The 19,589-nt window shown below is 57.8% G+C and overlaps 1 protein-coding gene across 1 annotated transcript in view; it reads right to left on the reverse strand.

Annotated features, from left to right (window-relative positions):
• The window catches only part of syne2b (spectrin repeat containing, nuclear envelope 2b), a 52,819-nt gene extending 34,366 nt beyond the window's left edge, over positions 1 to 18,453 (reverse strand). Inside the window, 39 exon segments of the mRNA XM_088433601.1 lie at positions 349 to 465; positions 540 to 742; positions 827 to 939; positions 1,090 to 1,297; positions 1,431 to 1,631; positions 1,704 to 1,805; positions 1,873 to 2,040; positions 2,132 to 2,290; positions 3,051 to 3,201; positions 3,273 to 3,428; positions 3,494 to 4,089; positions 4,168 to 4,458; positions 4,538 to 4,658; positions 4,729 to 4,817; positions 4,908 to 4,986; positions 5,074 to 5,267; positions 5,364 to 5,495; positions 5,612 to 8,782; positions 8,929 to 9,087; positions 9,168 to 9,353; positions 10,016 to 10,117; positions 10,260 to 10,400; positions 10,536 to 10,700; positions 10,824 to 11,023; positions 11,100 to 11,196; positions 11,311 to 11,479; positions 11,602 to 11,714; positions 12,107 to 12,271; positions 12,894 to 13,031; positions 13,443 to 13,556; positions 14,341 to 14,430; positions 14,966 to 15,069; positions 15,668 to 15,867; positions 15,950 to 16,140; positions 16,493 to 16,585; positions 16,658 to 16,735; positions 16,805 to 16,900; positions 17,314 to 17,375; positions 18,418 to 18,453. Coding sequence (XP_088289727.1) covers positions 349 to 465; positions 540 to 742; positions 827 to 939; positions 1,090 to 1,297; positions 1,431 to 1,631; positions 1,704 to 1,805; positions 1,873 to 2,040; positions 2,132 to 2,290; positions 3,051 to 3,201; positions 3,273 to 3,428; positions 3,494 to 4,089; positions 4,168 to 4,458; positions 4,538 to 4,658; positions 4,729 to 4,817; positions 4,908 to 4,986; positions 5,074 to 5,267; positions 5,364 to 5,495; positions 5,612 to 8,782; positions 8,929 to 9,087; positions 9,168 to 9,353; positions 10,016 to 10,117; positions 10,260 to 10,400; positions 10,536 to 10,700; positions 10,824 to 11,023; positions 11,100 to 11,196; positions 11,311 to 11,479; positions 11,602 to 11,714; positions 12,107 to 12,271; positions 12,894 to 13,031; positions 13,443 to 13,556; positions 14,341 to 14,430; positions 14,966 to 15,069; positions 15,668 to 15,867; positions 15,950 to 16,140; positions 16,493 to 16,585; positions 16,658 to 16,735; positions 16,805 to 16,900; positions 17,314 to 17,375; positions 18,418 to 18,421 — 8,918 coding nt within the window. The 5' untranslated portion in view covers positions 18,422 to 18,453.
• Positions 18,454 to 19,589: the final 1,136 nt, after the last annotated feature.

Consider the following 19,589-nt stretch of genomic DNA (forward strand, 5'->3'; position numbering starts at 1 on the left):
CTCGGATTTTGGGGGCGGCGTGGCTCGGTGGTGGAGTGTTCGAGAGGCTGTGGGTTCGATCCCCCGGCCGTCATGACAATGTGGAAGTGCGCTCGAGCAAGACACCGAACGCCTAATTGCTCCTAAAGCTGCGTCATCAGTAGGTAAATGACTAGTTGGCGTCAAGCGCTTTGAGTACCCGAGGTAGAAAAGGGCTATATAAGTCAAAGTCCATTTACCGTATTTTTTTCCCATTACGGAGCCTCCTTTATCATATTGTTTTTTTCTTCTTGCCATAAAACGGCCCGGGAGCCAACAGCAGATTGCCGAGGGGGCGTATGGCGCGTTTTCATATGAAGGCGAGATCACCTGTGACGCCGGAGGTCCCGCAGGAGCTGTTTGGCGGCGGCGGCGGTGGCGGGCGCCGCACTCGCTTCCTCTTTGCCGCGCAGCCACTCACGCAAAGTGTCATGCTGCGTCTGCAGACTGCGCACAGCGCAAAGGTCGCGTGGCACCTAAGGCTCGGCAGGTGGGCCGAGCCAGAGCGCGAGCCGCTTTACCTGCTCAAGTCCCGAGCGAGGGTCTCCATTTGCTCCCGCCGGTTCAGGCAGTGCGCCTTGAAGGTGCGCGTCTCCTCCTGCTGCTCCGTCAGCCAATCGCTGAGCTCGCGCAGCTGCCGAGGAGACATCCGCATGCGGCCTCGTTCCACATGTTCCCTCAGTCGCTCCAGGCGGCGCTCCGAGTCGTCGGCCGCCACAAATTCCTGACGGGGACGACGGGAGAAGCCGTGAGGACCTTCTCCTCCGGTGACGGAATGGAACGGCGGCAAGCGGGTGCGCTCCCTCACAGCCAGCCTTTGTAAAGCCCTTTCCACATCGGCCCGGCTCTCCGGGTTCTCGAAACACTCGTTGACGGCCAGCTGCAGGTCCTGGAACCAGTCCTCAAAAGCGTGCCTCTCATCTTGAGCAGACAACAAAGAGACAATTAAGACCTAGCCCAACCGACTCACGGGACACGGGACTTCAAGCTCGGTTGGGAGTTCTTCTGGCTCCACCGCACAAAGGTTAGGGTTAGACAAGTCATCTGGCCAGAGTGGAGATGCTGACTGACCTTGGATGACCTTGAACACGCCTTTGTCCTTCTCCTCTCTCTTGAGGTGGATCACACGCTTGGCGTGAGCGACGGCGTCCGCTAGTTGCCCGCAATCCGCCGCGAGTTCCTCCAGCACGTGCGGACTGGCCACATTGGAGACCAGAGCCATCTCCCGCAGCACCAACTCCACCTGTTCCTCCTGGGCCTCAAGATTGTCGCACAAATCCTGTAGCAGAACAAGAAGATGAAAGAATTTGAGTAGCCGTCTGGAAATGCTCCCTCAAGAATTTATTTCTTGACCTCAAAAAGGATGGACCGCAACCTGCTTGACCCCAATCGTCAGTCACCGAGCCGCGTACCTCCAACCGGCTTTCCAACTCTGGTTCCGACGCTCGGATGTCCTCGGCAGAGTGCCGAACGCCCTCGACGGCTGACAGGCACTGTGCAATCTTTTCGGCCAGATGTTTCTTCACCACCATCAGCTCTTCGAAGACGTCGGCGCAGTCGGCAAACAGCTCCTTCACCTGCTCCATCCTCTTCCTCAGCTGGGTTTCCATCACCTGGAGGCCGCGCAAGAGGCATCCGTCTCCTTGCCTACGGACGTTGAACGTTTTCGCAGTGCTTGGACTCACTTGCAGCTCCAGTGGGGCTTCTTGACTCTGAAGCAATTCCTGGATCTCCTCAGACTTCTTGTGAAAATGCTGGATGTTGTCCTCGTAAGCCTGGATCTCATCCTACATATGACACTCGCTCACACGCTTGCTGTTTGCGGCAAAATGAGTAAATACCCATGAAGCGCACCTTCATGGCCAAGACTTGCTGCCGGCTGTGGAAGGGGTGGCCCTCTGCGAACGACGCCAGTTTGCGAGCCGACCAGCCATCGATCTCTCCGCCCAACATCAACTCCTTGTCCCACAGCTCCAAGCCCACCTGAAGATTGTCCACGTAGGCGTCCATCTTTTCGCTCACCTGCATAGGGCCATTCGGCGAGGGCGTGACTGACACCTTCATGCACGGGTGACTGCTGGTGCCGGCGGACCACGGAGGTCCAAGCACTCACATCCAGCCAGGTGTCCATCAACGCGTCAGCTTCTGCTTCAAACGGAGCCTCCCCGCAGTCTGGAAACTTCTTGAGGTGGGACTGCAGCTGCCTGCAAACTGCCCTCATCTCATCCATCTGCTCACCGAGGCTGCCGAGCTCCTTCTTATTGTCCTCGACCTGGACGAGCGGGACGCAAGCCGACCCAGTGCACGCACTTTTGAAGGCGGTTTTTGATCAGCGCCCTCCGGCCCTCATATGTCTGGGCAGTAGACGCGTGACGCAAGCTAGGACATTGTGTGTTCGGATCGCCTTGGGAACGAGATGAGCCCGAGCCCGAGCTCGGCCGCGAGTATGCGGCCAAGCGAGGACAAGAGTAAGAACCAGGGTAAGATTCTGCAACTGCGTACTCCGTCTGCCATCCTTGCGGTAGACACTTTTATGACCAACGCATTCGCCTGAAGCACTTGGGGCTTGTAGCTGGCGCTGGTGTTGTTATGGTGTTGCCATGACAACACCAATGCGTGGCCTTCATGTGAACTGATTATTTACGATTGTGTATTTCGCGTTCGCCGTGTCGTGTGCCATTTTCTGGACGGTTTCGGTCGAGTGGTTATTTGCGGGCGAGGTTGTGGGACGACCGCTTCCCGTTCAAGGTCATTTGAACCGGGAAGCGCAGGTGCGTGACATCGTGACAGGGAGAGAAAAGTCAAATACGAAAAGACTGTCGGATGGACTCTATTTTATTGATGATCTGCTTTAGTTTTTTGGGGGGCGCACACTGTATTGTTATCTTCATTTCTTGATCGACCGTATGGTTCCAATGCCGTAACTATTCATTGTAAGTATCGTTGCAAATGTTTTAGTTTTGGCAGTGTGGAAGAGCAAGTAAAAAGCGATTGTGAACATCACTCTGGACCGGGGTGGATACAGGGCTCACCTTGGTTACGATCCTGTGAAGATTGTCTCTGCCCATGTATGAGGCCTGCTCATTGATGGTCTGCTCGGCTCTCAGCACGGCGCCGCTCAGATTACCGCGACAGCTCTGGAACTTCTTCAGGAGTTCAATCAGGACGTCGCACTGCTGCTTCCTGTTACACAGCGAGACTTCAGGCGCCCCAGACAAGCGATCGGATCAAGCATGAACAGCAAGCAAACGTACCGGTCGCTCAAGGACATTAAAGTCTGCGCGTACTCCGTCTCCAGTTCCTCCAGGAGCTTTCGACCTTCTCCTTGACACTCGGGAAGTTCCCTGAGAGCTTGGATCTCTGAGTCCCGAGTGTGCAGCTGAACCTCCAAGTCAGACAGAGCCCGAAGCCTGGAGGGAGATGTGACACTTGAACCAAAGTTCTAGTTAGCGTCGCTGCGCGGCTAATGACGCACCTGTGTTGCACGGCTGGCGCCGTGGCCTCCGTCAGGCCTCGTGATTCCACGGCGTCCTGAAGCTTTCTCACTTCCCCCAACAGGGTCCTCTTCCTCAAGCCCAAAGATTGGCTGTGGGTTTCTCGCTTGAGGCTCTGTTGTTGGCCCGTCAGTGCGCGCTCAGCCTCTTCCAGTTTGTTCTGCAGGTTACCGACCATGTCCAGGCAGGAGGCGTGGCGACCGTCCCTGGTGAGCGTCAGCCGGGCCCCCTGGAGCAGAAGATCCAACTGCGGCGCCTTGTCTTTCAGACTGTCCACGCTTTGCCCGATCAGTGCCAGTTTGGTGCGAAGGGTTTGCAGGAGTGCCGCATCGCCACAAGGGGAACCTTGCGCGCCGGCGATGTCGTCCTTGACCGTTCGAAGAGACATGAGAAAGCGGTCCAAAGCGCGAGCGGCCGCCTCACTTTTGCAAACTTGTTGTCGGAGCTGATCCAGGCAGCTTCTGTGGGACTCCACCTCGCGGGAAAGAGGCAGGCAGTCTCTGGGGTCCAGATTGCTGGATCCCGGCTCCAGACGGGCCAGCTGATCCAGTTCACTCTGAATGTTTTCATCCAGTTCCTAAAGGGGGAACAAGCTGACGTTAAAGTCCGCTACCGAGCGGCAGACTTCTTCCCGTCGCCGGGGTGGACATCTGACCTTGATGTCTTTGAGGATGTTGGCGTCAGCCAGCGCAAAGTCTGTGACGTCTTTGGGTTGTCTCAGGTAACGATCCAGGCGATCTGTGAAGTCCACCGTGTGGTTCTCCGTGGAGTCGATCTGCCGGAGGGCAGCAGCCAGTGAACTGCCTCTCCTCTGAAGGCTTGACAACTGGGCCTGCCACTGCTTTTGCAGATCCGCTTTCTCCTCCTCTAGACCAGCGTCTCCACTCAGTTGGGAGCATTGGTTTGCAAACCCACACCACAAAGACTCTGTGTCCTGCCTCAGGAACTAAGGGAGAAGAAATATTGTAGTCAATCCTTGGCTTGTCGGAACGGTGCAAATCCTACAGTGCGTCCTGACATGTTACCTGGATTTCCTGTAGTCGCGTGTGAAGATCTTTTAGAGTCACGCAGTCCGCGGGAACATCTCTGATGCTCTGTTCATTTTTGGACAGCTGGAGTTGCAGAGACATCTTGCAATTTTCATATCTGCGAATAAAATCACAATAAAGGCAAACAGAAATCTGACGCGTCAGATTAGTGTAGTTGCTCCATTTACTTCTCTCTTTTGTCGCCATCTTCATCAACGGACGGCTGATGCTGAATCATTTCCTCCGCCTTTGTTGTCTCCAGCTTCATTTGTGAAACCTAGAAACCATAAGCATGGACAGGTTCGGTGTGTTGAAGGAAAAAAGGGAGATATTTCCTTAGCCCGCGTGCGCTTAAAATGACTAATACCGCAGATGAGAGTTGAGGGTTGTCAAGAAGAGCTGTTTCGGCAGACGGCGCCTTCTCCACATCCGAGGCATCAGAACGTCTGTGAAACATAAGCAGTGTCGTTGAAAAACCCCATTTCAAAAGAGGAAATGCCAATCCTCGGACCTGGTGACCCGTCAGCCCTCACCTCGAATCAGGCAGGGATGCTTCTCGGTCTCCGCTGAACTGGCGCTGGATGGCGGCCAGGCTACTCTCGCACTCCCTCAGTTGAGTGTGGGCAAGCCGGTGAGCGTCCTCCGGACTCAGCATGTCACACAGACCTTTCAAGGCCTCCAGCTGCTGGCCCGCTTGGGCCAAGTCACCTTCAGTTGAGAAGCAAGCCTGGCAGATAAGCAAGACGCGTTTCAGGTGTGACAGAGCAGGTGATGCTAATCAGTTCAAATCAGCTTGATCTCAAACGAGAGTACAAAATCCCACCTCCCAACGAGATCTGACAGCCTGCGTAAACAAGTCCATGTCTGTGAGTTGAGAAGGTGTACAGAAGGCCGCCATGCCTTTGGCCGCTCTCAGAAATTCCTCCAGTAACTCTGGATCCAGGGTCCTAAAAGTCTACAGGGGGTCAAGTCTTTGGGTCAGCTCAGAATAGGCTCAATCTGACTGGCAGAGAGAGTCCATTCCAAACTAGCGCCAACACCAAAATAAGAAAGAAACAGAAATCCGCTTACATTTGTCACAGCTGCTCGCCCGACCTGTCCACAATTATCACCGATGGCCTCCAGGATGTGTTCCTGCAGGCAGTGCTTGGCCTCCTCAAAGCCGTTTCGGGCCAAAGCCTGGGCCTTGGCGTAGGCCTCTGAATAGGCCTCCAGAGAAGCCTGGGCCAGGGCCGGAGGTGCCACGCAGTGGTCTGGAGACTCTGCCTGGGATTGAGGCAGCACACAGACAGAAGACTTGAGAACGGCCACGGGCTGTTTTTCTTTGCCCTGCGCCTGAGGTTGAGTTTGAAGTTGGGACTGCGGAAGAGGGTCGCGGCGGGGAGTGGCTTGTGCTGGTAATTGGGAATCAAGTTGAGGTTCCGTTTGGACCTGGGGTTGAAAGTGCGACAGTGAGGGCGCGGCGGGTTCCATTGGTTGCTGACCAGTCGTTTGAGGCGGTTGGGGTATGGGCGAACCCTTTGACACAGATAAAGCGCCGCCTTGGATAGATGTTGGAACTTTGGGCTGAGGAGCTAACTGGTGCTCAGGCTTAGTTTGTGGAAGTAATTGGGCCTCGGCGAGAGGGTATGGCTCGGCGGCGACCCGCTCGGGCATGTGTTGCGGGGGCGTCGAAACCTCGGGGAGGGTTGGTAACTGCAATTTGGGTCGAGATGCTCCGAGGGTTCCAGGCTTAAGGGGTGGTGCAGAAGGCCGAATCTGAAGCCGCTGCACAACCTGTGGTTCGGGCTTACTTTGCAGCAGTAATTGATTCTTCTGTTGGGTTGACCACGACGTGGCGGGCGGTGGTTTAGGTGGTGGCGGAGATGCCGGCATTGAAGGAGCCTGGGGTCGATTTGGAGCTTGAGCCGACCGTCCGAACTGCGGAGGCGGCCGTTCTAGCCGAGGCTCGAAGGAGCTCTGTTGAAGCTGCGACTGCACGTCGGGTGGTGTCTGGATAAGAGGCCGAGGCGGTTGAAGTTGAGGTTGAGAGAGACACAGAAGATTGGCTTGTTGGTTCTGTTGCGGCAGTATCTGAGCACGGATGTCAGATCGGAGCTGATAATGAGCAGGTGGATAGTGCTGACCCGGATGCAAAGGAGGGCTTTGAACAAGGTGAGGCGCTTGCATCCTCACCTGTTGCTGAGCGTGGCCTTCTTGCGTCGGAATCGGAGCCAGCGGGGGGGCTTGTGCCTGGGGACGCATCGGGGGCAAGGCGTGAGCCCGGACTTGGATGTAAGATGGCGACCACATCTGAGGCTGAGCGTACATCTGAGGCATGGCAGGATGACCCAAGCGCCCTGTCGGATGCATTAGCGGGTGAGCACCCTGGACCCACTGCACTGCTTGTGGAGCTCGCTGGATGATATCTTTCTTTTGCAGCTCCTGCGTGGGATCCCAGAGCTGTGAAGGAGGCTGAGCCGGGGCTTGTGCTGAAACCTGAAGTTGCGTGGGCATGGAACTTGGGACTTGGCTCCATGCCTGAAGTTGCGTGGGCATGGAACTTGGGACTTGGCTCCAAGCGTGCCCTCGCCCTGGGTACTGGACACCTGGGTACTGGACACCCAACTCTAGCTGCGGATGCATGGGAGAATCTGTCTTTGGTTGAGCCAGGCTTTGAATCTGGGCCATAGTTTCAGATTTGTGTTGTGACCGGGTCCCTGTATGTATGCGCGTATACGTTTGAAACTGGGCCTTCAAAGGAGGATGGCCCGGAGGCACTGCTGTGGGATCTGCATCGGATTGAGCCTGCAGCGCCATGGGATGAGCATACATCTGCTGTTGTGCTTGGACCTGGTATTGCGTTTGGGCCTGCACAGCAGAAGCAGGTTGAGGCACCTGAGTCTGGCTCTTCGGATGGGGATGAGCTTGAACCTCGAGCAAAGCTTCCAGCTTGTCTTGAGAGCCGGCCCATGACGTTGAATGGACTTTAATGTGAGCCTGTGGAGCAGAGGAGGTGAGGGGCTGACTTGCAGAATGGGCGCGGCTTGGAGCTTGAAGCGCCGTCGGTGCGTTTTGTTCCGGCGTACTTGGCAGAAGACGAGCTGTCGTTTGGGACGTTGTCTGCTGAGAGGTGCGCCGCCGGGCCTGCGCCGGTGGTGTCGGGAGGGCTGGCCTGACACGAGCCTGGGACTGCGTAGGAGTACAAAGCTCAATGTGAGATGGCGCAGGCTGATTTGCACCCAGCGTGGGCGGCAAAGACCTGACTTGAGCCCAGGCCGGGCCTTGCGCTACAATTTGGCCATGTTCTGGAGCTTGGAGGCGAACCTGCGACTGAAGAAGGATGGGGGCCGGTGGCTGACCTTGCTCGTTGCCGGTTTGGGGCTTATTCACTAAATTTTCCTCATGGTGTGTCACTCCAACTGCTTGCGGTTTTGCCTGCCGATTTGGAACGAGCTGTGCTCCTTCTTTCTGCTGTATCGCCTTCCCAGCAGTGCCATCTTGGAAATTGGGATGTACCCCAGGAGTTTCTGTCTGATGACCGCCTTCCTGAATACATGCCAGTCCGTCCTGACCAGCTTGTGGTCGTTCAGCCTGACTTGGCTCTTGAAAATAATCTTTGCATGGATCTGCCAAGTCCTGCTCCTCCGTACTTTGGAGCCAGGGGCGATTCTTCACAGCCTGGGCCTTTTTGCATTGGAGTTCTTGTAAGTGCACCGTTGTCTTTCCGGGAGGAGTCAGCCCATGTGTCACAATTTTATGCGGCGGTTTGGTTTCCACCCCCACTACTACGTCCCGCCCCGCTTGACATTCCTTCACGTCTGCCGGTTGTACTTCTTGCTCTCTCTTCTTTGGCTCTCCTTTTTCTTGTAGCCCCATTTGAGGCTGGAGGCACGTTGGCTCTGGCTGTGCCGCTCCTCCGTTCCGCTGCTGAGGAATCCCGGTGCCCTCCTCAGTCCGCCATTGTTCAGTATGAGCTTGATATGCTACTGCAGCAATCTCCTGCGCTGACCTGTGCTGAGTCAAACTCATCTCTCCTTCGTCGTACTCTTGAACCACCACGTTTGGCACAAATGTTTCTTGACGTGGGTACAATTCCATAGGGGATGACCGGGACTCCTGGGTTGGTGGCGCATCGTCCGACTGCCGGAGCTGATGTGGCGTGCTTTCCGCTTGGAGGAAGACTTTGGAAGGAGGCCCTTCTGTGGGACTATTGCTTCTGTCCCTTCTTGCGCCCAAGCTGCTCAGCATCCCGACTGCCTCCTAGACGTACAAATGGGCACACTGTCATGATATGATAAATCTCATTTAATCACCACCTCTTAACAAACGTCCATGGGACTAATCTCTTCTCAGTCTCTTGTTTTCCAAGAAGCACAAATAATAGGAATAAGAAAAATCCGACTGGCCTGTGATTGCACCAGTGCTGCTCGCACGCGGTCCTGCATGACGGTGGTCTGCAGGTGCTGAATGGGTGAGCTTTTCTGATGTGTCATAAGAAGGACCTGAAGATCTTGCTCCTCCGTCACCACCTGACCCTCAAGCTGAAGCCCACGCGAGATCAGGACCTGCCGGAGTAAGCGAAGTCCAATGACTCTCGAGTCGGCGCCCCGGATGTCCCGTCTCGGCGCTCGGGAGATCATCTCACCCGAGCGCTTGGATGCTGGCCTCGCTGCTGCTGGCTCAGTCGCTCGGTGGCCCTCAGCGGTCCGCACAATTCCCGGGCCTCGCACTCCCAATGGAAAAGCTCGGCCAAGCGTCCATCCAGAGCCGAAATACCCCGCTGAAACTCTGCGCACGCCCGGTCTGCCTCACACAGGGTCTTCTTCACCTCCTTCAAGCAGAAACCGTCACATGCATGCTCTCGAGGTCGCAGGAGAACACTTAATGTATGAGCTGGCATACTAGCAGAAGCTATAGTAAAACTCCTCGACAACGAAACCTGCATGTGCAAAAAAAAAAAAAAACATCCCCCATGATGAAAAAAAAATTAAATCCGAGCATCAAAGTCCTTCCTACTTTAATACTTCCTCGTACAACGAAACCCTCCCTCAGATTGCATGATACGAAAACAAGCCTGCAGCAAAAGCCTAGCTTGGTTGATACTTGATGCGCCGGCACGCGTTTTGCTGCACTGTATACTCGGAGCGGCGGTCCCCCGCTGTCAGATCATATTCTCCCATACTCTAGGTGGCAGTAAATGGACTCTAAGGCATACAAACAACACCACTTTATAGCAGAGGTAGAGAATCCCAGAAGATTCAAATTATCGCAATTATTTTTTGAACAAACTCCTATGTATCCCCAACGTGGTGCTCGCCGGGAGTTTACGGTATTTAAATGACGGTATTAGGGTTTTAGCAGGTTTCAGACGAATCATAAAGGTGTTTCCATGAGCAATCGTTGGTCTGCCATGTTTCTGCTTGTAAAGAAATTCCAAAAGATATGTTTGAACCCAAATATGATTTTGTTGTAGAGGAGTTCTACTGTACTTACTACAGGCATGGCGGCTTTCTGTTTCTCTTTCTGATCCGCACGACATTGTGGAGCAGAGTCATCAACCTCCAGATCCACTTCATTAAACTTCCTCAGAACTATCTGAGGGACAAAACGCAAGGTGTCAGAGCCTCATAAAGTATAAGAATAAAATTTTGGACTGCAGTGCAATTTGCGAACGTTCAACTGAATGTCTGTGAATTTGCTCTGCCTACTAAATTGTTGTAAGGGATTCTGGTATTACCTGTATTCTTTTTCTATATGTGCGTAAAGGGCCTGACGTTATCTGGACAGGCTCTTGGAGAAGAAGCGTGGCTTCCTTGACAAGAGTGTCAAGGTCCGGCGCTTCGGTTCGGCTGTCATTGCTGGACTCTGTTGCGCAATCCTCAAAAACACAGCAAACGATCCGCTCATTCCGTGGCCCCGTGGAAAGTTTCATACAAGTATACAAGGAACTTGGCAAACGTTGCAAAGAACACGGCTTGCACGGGAGCAAGGTTTTCAAGGAATCAGAACCTACCAAGGCGTTCCTCTGGACAAACTCAGCCCAATCCAGGTTGAGTTTGAGCAGCTCCTCCTCGAGGCCGCGGCTGGTCCTCGGGTGGGCGGACTCCATCAGGAAGCTTGCCACCTGGTTGAGGTGAGCCCGCCGGGAATCCCACTCAAGCAGGGTCTCGGACGTCACCTTGGTTCCGCGGCCAAAGGGAGCACGTTGAACAACACGCCCGTCGGAACCACGAGAGAACGGGACCGTATACCGCGCACGCGTCGACGTTGTTTGGCCCGGCGGTCGGCTACCGGCGCGTACCCTGGGTGGGGAGCCGCAGGCCCGTACGGCCGAGGCCTGCTCCAGCCACGCCTGCATGGAGCTCAAAGCGTCGCTGTAGGAATCCCAGGCGCTCAGAGCCTGTCCTAGGGCGTCGCTGGCAGAGTTGACCTCAGCCAACACGGTTGCCGTGTCCTCCTCCAGCTGTGTGGCTTGCTGACAAACGCGGGGGTAGTCTGCGGCTGAAAGGCGGGACGGCGTTTGAGTAGCTGGCCACTCTCAGGTCTGAGGCACGCCACGTCAAAGCGGCCGCCTTACCCAGAGCGGACTTGCTAGAGTATTTCTCAGACGCTTGCTTCAGCTTATGGAGCGCGGCCTCCAGCTTAGAAGGGAGTTCCTGCTTCGTGACCAGCTCCTGCGGTACAATCCTGTCAATACCCAGAATCGCCAAACCAAAAACCCGGCAAAACAACAACGTCGTTCCGGGGGCGGCGGGCGTATGTGGCGGCAGAGAATTAACCCAACCCACTTGGCGGTCGCGCAGCAAAAGCTTGAGCGCCTCCGGAGAAAGATAAGGCCGGCTCCACGAGCCCACTTTGCTCCTGATCTGGCTCAGCAAATCCAGGACGGCGTGACAATGCTGGCGGTACTCTAGCTTGATGCCATGGTACTTGGCACTCACTCTCACGCCAGTCAACCTGCCAAGTGAAATGTTGGCTCAGTGCCCGACCACCCGCCGGCGCAAATTCTCAATGGATCCCGCATGGCAGGCCCGGGAAAAGCCTGAGAAATGTGACGTTTGCTCCGAAATCGTCCTCACCTTCTCTTCAGATCCTCCATCTTTTCCGTAGGAACCAGGAGGTTTCCGTACTCGTTTTGGTTTTGGAAGGACTGGAAGGTTTTTACTTGCTGGGGCATCTCCTCGAGGCACACCTAAATCAACACACAGCGCTCGGGCTCATCTCCGTCCCCACACGTGCGTCCCACAAGTCCAAAGTACATCCGTCCGCTTCGAGCTCTTTGTCGCTGCCGTTGTCGGGCCGCGTCGCTTTGCGCTTTCCGTTCGCCGTTGCGCCGGTCTGGCGCCGTGAGCAAGGAGCCCCGCGGCAGGGGAGCTGCTGGTCGGCCTCCCTGCTCCCTGGCGGCTATTTCCGACCCATTTCGTCGCGCTTCTACAGTCATTGCCAAGTTTTTGTTCCATTTGAAACAAGTCGTTTGATCCCATCATCTATTTTTATAATACACTGGCTATCGAAGTGCTTCAAAAAAACGCGACATTCGAGGGCGCCAGAGCCGGCCGGCCCCCGACGTGTCCCAACGTTCACCTTGAGTTGCTCCTGTTTCTCCCCGGCCTGGTCCGCGGCCCGGCCGTGGTCCCGGGGTTCGGCTTCCTCCTCGGCCAGAATGCCCTCCGCGCATCTCAGCCACCGCGCCACCGCGTCCAAAGGCTGGGGCAGGCTCAGGTCCAACTCCAGCTGGTACTCACCAAGCTGTCACAGAAGAAACGTCGCCGTACGGCAGGCGCTCAGCCGCAATTAAGAGGCGAATGGCAAAGTTCCGCCCGCCCTAACGGATGTCTGTTTTCTGCGTCGGTTAGTTTCCCTTGGCGGCACTGCTCCCGCCGACATGGGATGCGACGCGGAGGGGCAATCGTGGATGTTTCTGTTACGGCCTCTGATCTCCACGATGTCTCATGACGGCCGACGCCGTGTTGCGCAGCTGCAAATTGCCAGCATTCGCGCAACCCCGAAAGGATGGCGGCGCACCGCACAAAGCTCAGTGCCGTGGAGGAAATTCTTCTCATGTAAAGTAGTTAGGTAGCGCGCCAGTCACGAGAGTTCTCGCCGACTACGTTCTTTTCTTTTTTTCCATAAATGGATTGATGACAACAATGGCCGAATAATAGAGACGATGCTGACGGTGGGACTCAAACGTGGCTTCAATCGGGTAAGTTCCCCAAGCAAAGCTCAGGTACCAAAGATTCAAAGATCGCGCGGAGCGGAGGAGCAGGAGTAAGAGGTGAGCGGGTGTGCGGGAGAAGGATGAGGATGAGCACAGCATTCCGAAATGAGAACCAAACCCTAACCCCCCAAAAACGCAGTGGCGGTGCACCTTTTGCGTGAGGGCATCCCAGGCCTCCCTGAGGCCTCGCTGCTCATCGCTCAGTGTGCGGCTTCGTCTCATGGCGGTGAGCATAGGCATGATCGGGCGCCGCTGCTCGCTGAAAGACGCCACAAAGGTCTGGAAAACCTAAGAAACGCATAAAGCGCAACTCAAATCAAGCACTTTGCGCCACAAACCCGCATCCAAAACGTACGTTCGGCAGAGTCGGTAGGACTAAAACAAGAAGCGGATCTTCCGTCCTACATCTACGGACGATGTGGAAAGCCGGACTCTCGGGAACAACTCAACGGCGCGGAGTCGAAAGGGCTGGATTCCAAAACACGAAGCTCGACAGAACTCGGGCTGAGCGTCGGGCCGCGCGACCGAGCCCCGGCCCGAACGGCAGCTTGCCACGTTCCGGTTGCGCATTTCTACGCGGTGGGGGGGGGGCGCCCCGGCGCTAACGCTCGGCTCGCGCCGGTTCTCCCGGACGCCCGGGCTCGCGTCGTTTCCACAGCCTATGCACGCGTGCACCTTGGACGGAAAAGGAGAACATACGTGGAAGCGCTCAGAGTAGCTCTCGCCCTGGGTGGAGTCCCAGCCCTCCAGCAGCTCCTCGTATGCCTGCAGAAGCCAACGTGACACTTCTTGCGCCTTGTGCTCTGGGGTAGCCTGAGGTAAAAAAAAAAAAACCACACACACACTAAAAAAAAGACACTGTTCCATTTTTTCTCCAAACCAGAAGTTGGTCCAAGAACGCGCCTCCCGGCACCTCCCGGCACCTTCCGCTACGGAGAATTCTCCATAGGGCAGGCAGGGGTGGCCGAGTCCGGTCCTGGAGTGCTGCGATTCCGCCCTTATCCCGATGTTTCCCTTCGACCAACACACTCGCCTCAAATCAGGGTCGTTAGCAGAATTCGGCGAGGCGGGCCAATGAGCTCGTGATTTGAATCGGGTGTTTTGCTTGTCGGGAAAGATCGAAAACAGGCTGGGTTGTGGCTCTCGAGGACAGGACCCCTGCCACAGAGCTACCGGGTGAAGACGAGGCTATGGCTTTTTTGGCCGTCGACACAAGTAGTGACATGCACGTCGCTAGCATGCGGCCACCCACCGATGTAAATGCGGGCCATCGTTGGCCGAGCGCGCGCCGACGGCGAGATGGAGAGTTAGGGTTAAGTTAGGTAGCCTAGGCAATTGAGAGCCCTTTCTGCTGGGTGGCCAGATCCCACCCACAAGTGCAATTTCGGCAAACAAACTGCGGCAAGTGAGGAAAGTTTGAGCTGGCCACTACCTGTTCTGGCCAAAAGGCGCAGTACTCTTACTCTACTTCTCTGCTCTTCATTTTTATTTCCGTACGACATTTGATGAGCGCAATTTCTAGGTCGACGAACACAAAAAGAATGAGCTCAGTGTCAAGGCCACACCAGCGACAAGCAAAGCATGACACGGGAAATACCTGTCGCAGCGGCGAAGCGGAGACGGCGGGGGTGTAGTGAACGGGCAGGCTGATGGGAGAGGCTGCCTTTGGAGGATTCAGATACCAGCTCTTCAGAGAGGAGGTTGCCGCAAGCGAGGAAGGAAGGAAAGAAGGAAGGACGGAAGGGAGTCACAATTGTACAAAGTGTTGCAAAGCAAATGCAGGCAAATGCACAAAAACAGCAAGACAATACAGGCGCCAAACCCGCGGCTTGCGCCCCATCATTGGCTGCGACCCGCCATATGTCCCCATTAGACACAGGCCGGTAAGCAAGAAAGTGGATTGTTCTCAAAGGGCGAGGAGACGGAAAAGCCAGTCTGGTGAGGAAACAGAAAGGCGGCAGGCAAACTAAAGCGGAATATTCTGTCTGGCGAGCCCAACGTCGAGCAATGGCCAGCGTGCGCGTCGGCGTGTCTGCGCCAATTCATGTCGAAGCCAAACGTCGGCGCGGCCAAACCCGAAGAGTTAGGGTTTCCCATCGATCAATCGGCAGAAGCCCCAAAGTAGACGGCGCGGACCGATTCGGCGACGGGGGCGCATGCGCCGGTGCCGCTTTCCGGAGATCGTGGATTCAAGCAGGTCGGACAGAGGGGCGGTCGCTGACCTGCGCGGCGTCCTCCCCGGAGACGGGCGCATCTTTGGAGTAGCGCAGGAACTGCGCCACGTAGGTCATGATGGACTTCTCGTCGGGCTCCCGGACGTCCACATCTGCGTAGGCATCGGCGCGGTCATCCATCGGTGACTCGTCGCGTCGCCGCGCGAGCTGCGTTTGGCCGGTTTCGCTTCTTCTCGCCTGGTGGCCGCTCGCGCCGCGTGAGAAGCCCGAGCGGCTAACAGGCGAGAAGAAGTGAAACAGGCCTGCGCTTTATGCTGGCGATCGGCGAGCCCGTCAGCCGACACAGGCGTCCTTCGGGCGACGGCGTCAGAACACTACCGCTTTGTGTCCGACTCACAAAGACGCTTTGCAGCAAGCGCGGCGCACACGCTCGCACTTGAAATAGCGCTTGACTGATCCGCAGAGGACAAGATTAGCTTGCCTTTCATCCACCGCCGAAGCGAACAAATGGAATCAAGTTGAATTTTCTAGGGGTTGGGGGGGGTTGCCCGTTAGGAGCCGTGATTTCCGGCTATGCTGTCCTTGCGGATGGCCGCCTGGCGGACCAGGCCGAAATCTTAGACCGGCCAGTCTAGGATTTGGGCCTGGTCCGCGTGGCCTAGCGCGGGGGCTCGCATCATGAAATGGCGCCTTTCGACCCGCCTCCGTCGCTACGGGAAGCGACCGGCGGGGTCGAGGCGGCGTCCTCACCGTCGGGCTCCAGCAGCCGCGGGATGCGGAGCTCCCGCTCGGCCACTCGGAAGGCCTCGTCCAGGTTCTGCTTGTTGCTTCTGCCGGCCGCCTTGGACAAGTCCACCAGGTCGCTGCGGAGCGCGTACAAGATGGCCAGGAAGAGCACGCCGCTACGCCAGCTGCCCTTAAAATCTTTCACCTTGGCAGAGCAGCCGGCCCTGAAAGCAGATGGCGCCGCGCCACTTGCTCACGCGCGGCCTCGCACAGGAGAGGGGGGGGGGTTGCGGCCGGCATACGCACTTGTGGCACTGCTCGCGGACCCACAGCATCAGCGCCTTCTTGGCCGACAGCCTGAAGCGGGCGTGCAGCGGCGAGCCTCCGCGGGGGACGGGGCTGCAAGCGCTTCGGGACGACCGCGAGTCCAGACTGGCCAGAGACTCCACGGACGACTGACGCGAGCCGAAGGAAAGTCCGCTGGCCAGCTCCTCGATCTGCGGAACGGACGCACAAACACGTCGTCCCCACCGTCGCCATACGGCACGACACCCACCCGTCGCCTAACGAACCCTTTGCCGACGTCTATTTCGCATTCCTATTATTTGTATTTATGAAGGGCGGGAAACCGGCACGTTTTAGCCATGGGCTCGTTCGCATGCGCGCCGGGGGTTTCGGAGCCCGTTCGTCGCCGGCCGCGTTCGCGCGGATCGATGGCGGCGAATGCCGAGGAACGAGCCCGCCCGGGAGACGGAAGCGCGGCGGGGCCCTCCGCCCCGGCTCGGCGGACTTTGGCTGGCCGACTCGAAACAGCTGCGGCGGCGACCGCTTTATTGAGCCGGCCCTCACGTGATACTGAAGGATGATGGTCCAGACCAGGCCCAGGATGATGGAGGGCTTTCCGTCGACGATGTCGGGAACGTTTATGTTGACCAGTTTGATCTGAAAGCGCAACGAGGCAACTGAGGGGCGCCGTCTTTCTAGGCGCGACGAGGGCCGGCGTTTGGCAGTTACCGATTTGTGACGGAGGAAGGCCAGGGCTTTTTCGATGTTGCTCCTGCGCTGGAACGTTCCTCTTCCTCGTTCGCGGCTCTGGGGAAAACGGCGGACGCGCTTATTCTCGGCGTCAGCCAGCGTGGAGAGCCGAGCTTCTGGACTCACGATGCTCTGGTTGCTCATCACCTCCAGCAGATCCAACAGTTTGGACCCGTCGCGGAAGTCGTCGAAGAGATCCGCCACCCTGCTTGGAGGTCTCCTCTGTTTGCGCAAACACGTGGGTCGTTCGACGGAATTCTTTGCCGGGTTCGGTGCGGGAAGGCGCGCGCGCGAAAGACCTCCCGGAGGCTCCTTCGCCCGGCCCTCGGAGATCTACGGCACGCGCGGGTATTCCAAAAGGGGCGGCGCGCGGGCCGCCGCGGCCGTCAAAACGGACGACCCACACGCGAGCCACCCGGACCCCTACGCCTCTGCGGGGGGAAGCCCGCCCCCCACCGTCGGCCGGCGCCGGATGAGTCGGAGCGGGGGAGGTATCTTTGGGCCCCCATCTTTGGGCATTCATACTGGAACGGTGACGCGCGACCGCAAACCTCCTCCAATCGAATCCCCGAAACGCGCGGGGGGCAAGCGGCCTCCTCGTCACGACAAAAGGTGAGAGATGAGAGAGCGCTCACCTTAGCCAGCTGGGCGTTGACCCAGTTGGTGAAAGTCCTTTTCTGGATCTGCTCCTGCTCCACTGCGCACACACAGACGCCGCTGGCGTTAATCGACACTCGAGGCTCGAGCGCCAGCCGGCGACGTACTCCGACGTCACCGAAAAACGTAAACGATGGCCAGAGGTGTCAAAGTCCGGTGATCCCGCGTGTTTTCCCCCGCTTCTCTCATCGACGGTCGCGCCCCATTCAAACGCCGAGCTCATGCGCGGGAGCTGGGGCGTCGCTTCCGAGCGACGGACGCCACGTCTTCTGCCAATCTGACAAACGGTCGCGCACGTACGGCATCCCGACGACACTTATTTACGGCGGCCGCTTCCGGTGCCTCCACATCGGAGGGCGTCGCGTGAGGGAGCCCGCAACGGTAACGTGGCCACAGATGCCTTGAGCGCATTCGGAACCGCTAGCCCTGCCGATCAGTCGCCCCCAAAGAGTCGGCCGTCGCCGCGCCGAAGCCGTAAGCGGAATCCTTCGAAACGGGGAAAAAAAGCTTTGGCTTTTTGGATCCTTCCCACTGCCCGGGCATTGGTTCTGACACCCGCCATGGCGTCAGTGCGCGGCTCCTTCCTTAGCCACGGGGAGGCGCTCCAGTACAGTCACGCGGACGCAAAGAAAGAGCAAAGTGCTTCGTCTTCTTCGACTGGTCGGCGCCCCGCCCTCGGATTCGCGGTCGCGACCTGCCCGCGGTTTGCTAAGCTACGCTTCGCACTCGCAAGTGGGAGCAAAATAATCAATCCCGCCGGCGGTTAGGCCCGCTCCTTCACTCGGATCTGCGCCAAAACGTCAAGCGACTTCAAGGGCCGTCGGAATTTGTCGCACAATTTCACAGGGCGTTCGGTCGCCCGCGTGTTTTTGTGACGTCGCGGCTTCCCGTTTCCCAAATTGGGCCGGCGGCCGATCGTGTAACCCCGTGAGCAGAGCGCGGCTCGGCCGGGGCCGGCGAGCGCGCCGCCCTTTCGCCGGGGACTTTGTTCTACTTGGCGGGGCGGGCGACGTGCCGACGGAGACCCCGACCCGGCCCCGATGCCGCCGGGCCGGGCTTATTCGGAGAAGAAAGGGACTCACCCATGCCGGCCGAAGTCGTCACATTGTCAACGCTGCGAAAAATGAATTTTGTTTTTCCGGTCCGACCGCCCTTCAAGCCGGTCTGACCGACTTAAGCTCCGCCTCCCGGCGACTCGCTTCAGCCGCGGCTGCTCCGCCGCGAGCCTTTTCACCTCCGTTAAGAACCGGTTCGGCGAAAGCGGCCCGGCTGAAGTCGACTCGCGGGCACGTATTCTTGATCCTCTGCGCGAGCGGGACGGGGGCGAGGGCTGTCCCACGCCGTTTTATACTGCGCCCCGGCGGGCTGAGATGCGCGCAGCGGAAGGCAAAAGCGGATTCGTGCTTCCGTTCTCTATCGCGGCCGTGCCACTTTGCGCCCCTCGCCAACTAACGTTTGCCATTTTTCCTGGGTGCGGGGGCCGTTCACTTTCAGCTTTCTGGTTTCAGCGCCAAAAGCGGAAGGTGCGAGCGCTTTAGCCGGCGGGCTGTCGTACTGACCCTGCAGCAGCGCCAGTAGGTCGTCGACGTCCAGGGGCGCGGGGGCCGGATCCCCCACGTCGCCCAGTCGCTCCGAGTCCATCGGGAGGCCCGCCGCCGAGGTGGCGCCTCTGCGCAAAGGGCGAGAGCAACGACGTGAACCTTCAAAAGGCGAGAGAGCGCGGCGGTTTCTTCTGACCTCCGGCCGGCCGCCAAACTTGCAAAGACGCACGTGCGCGTGCCCTCGACGCACGTGCGCTCTAAAAAGTAACCTTAGACGTCGAGCGCTGCCCTCTGACGCCGGCGCCGGAAATAGAGCAGTCCTCTGCGGCACGGAGTAGGACGAGTGTCCTCATCGCGCCGCGGCCTTTCCCCGCCTCAAAAAGAGGAGCGCCTTTCTGGCAGACCCCCGCCCGGTACGGAGCCCGGCTTGACGTGCGGGCCCTTAAGGAAATCTGCCCTCAGGCTTCCGAGCGTAGCGGCAGAAATGCCGGGGGAGGCCGATTCCAACCCAGACGGCTTTTCGCGCTTTTTCCACTGCGATTTGCGGTCGGGGGCCCCGCCGCCATTCGCGCGCCCTCGCGGAGGAAAAGGCGCCGCCGATCGGCGTTAACGCCGAGCGCCGTTGACAAACGTCGTACCGGCCGAGAGCGAGCGGAGGCGCGCTCCGCGCGGGCCGACGGCCGGCCCGGCGGGGCTTTTGCCGACCAGGGTCG

The sequence above is a fragment of the Hippichthys cyanospilos genome, chromosome 14, assembly GCF_059441005.1.
Source record: "Hippichthys cyanospilos isolate Australia breed blue-spotted pipefish chromosome 14, RoL_Hcya_1.0, whole genome shotgun sequence".
Lineage (NCBI taxonomy): Eukaryota > Metazoa > Chordata > Actinopteri > Syngnathiformes > Syngnathidae > Hippichthys > Hippichthys cyanospilos.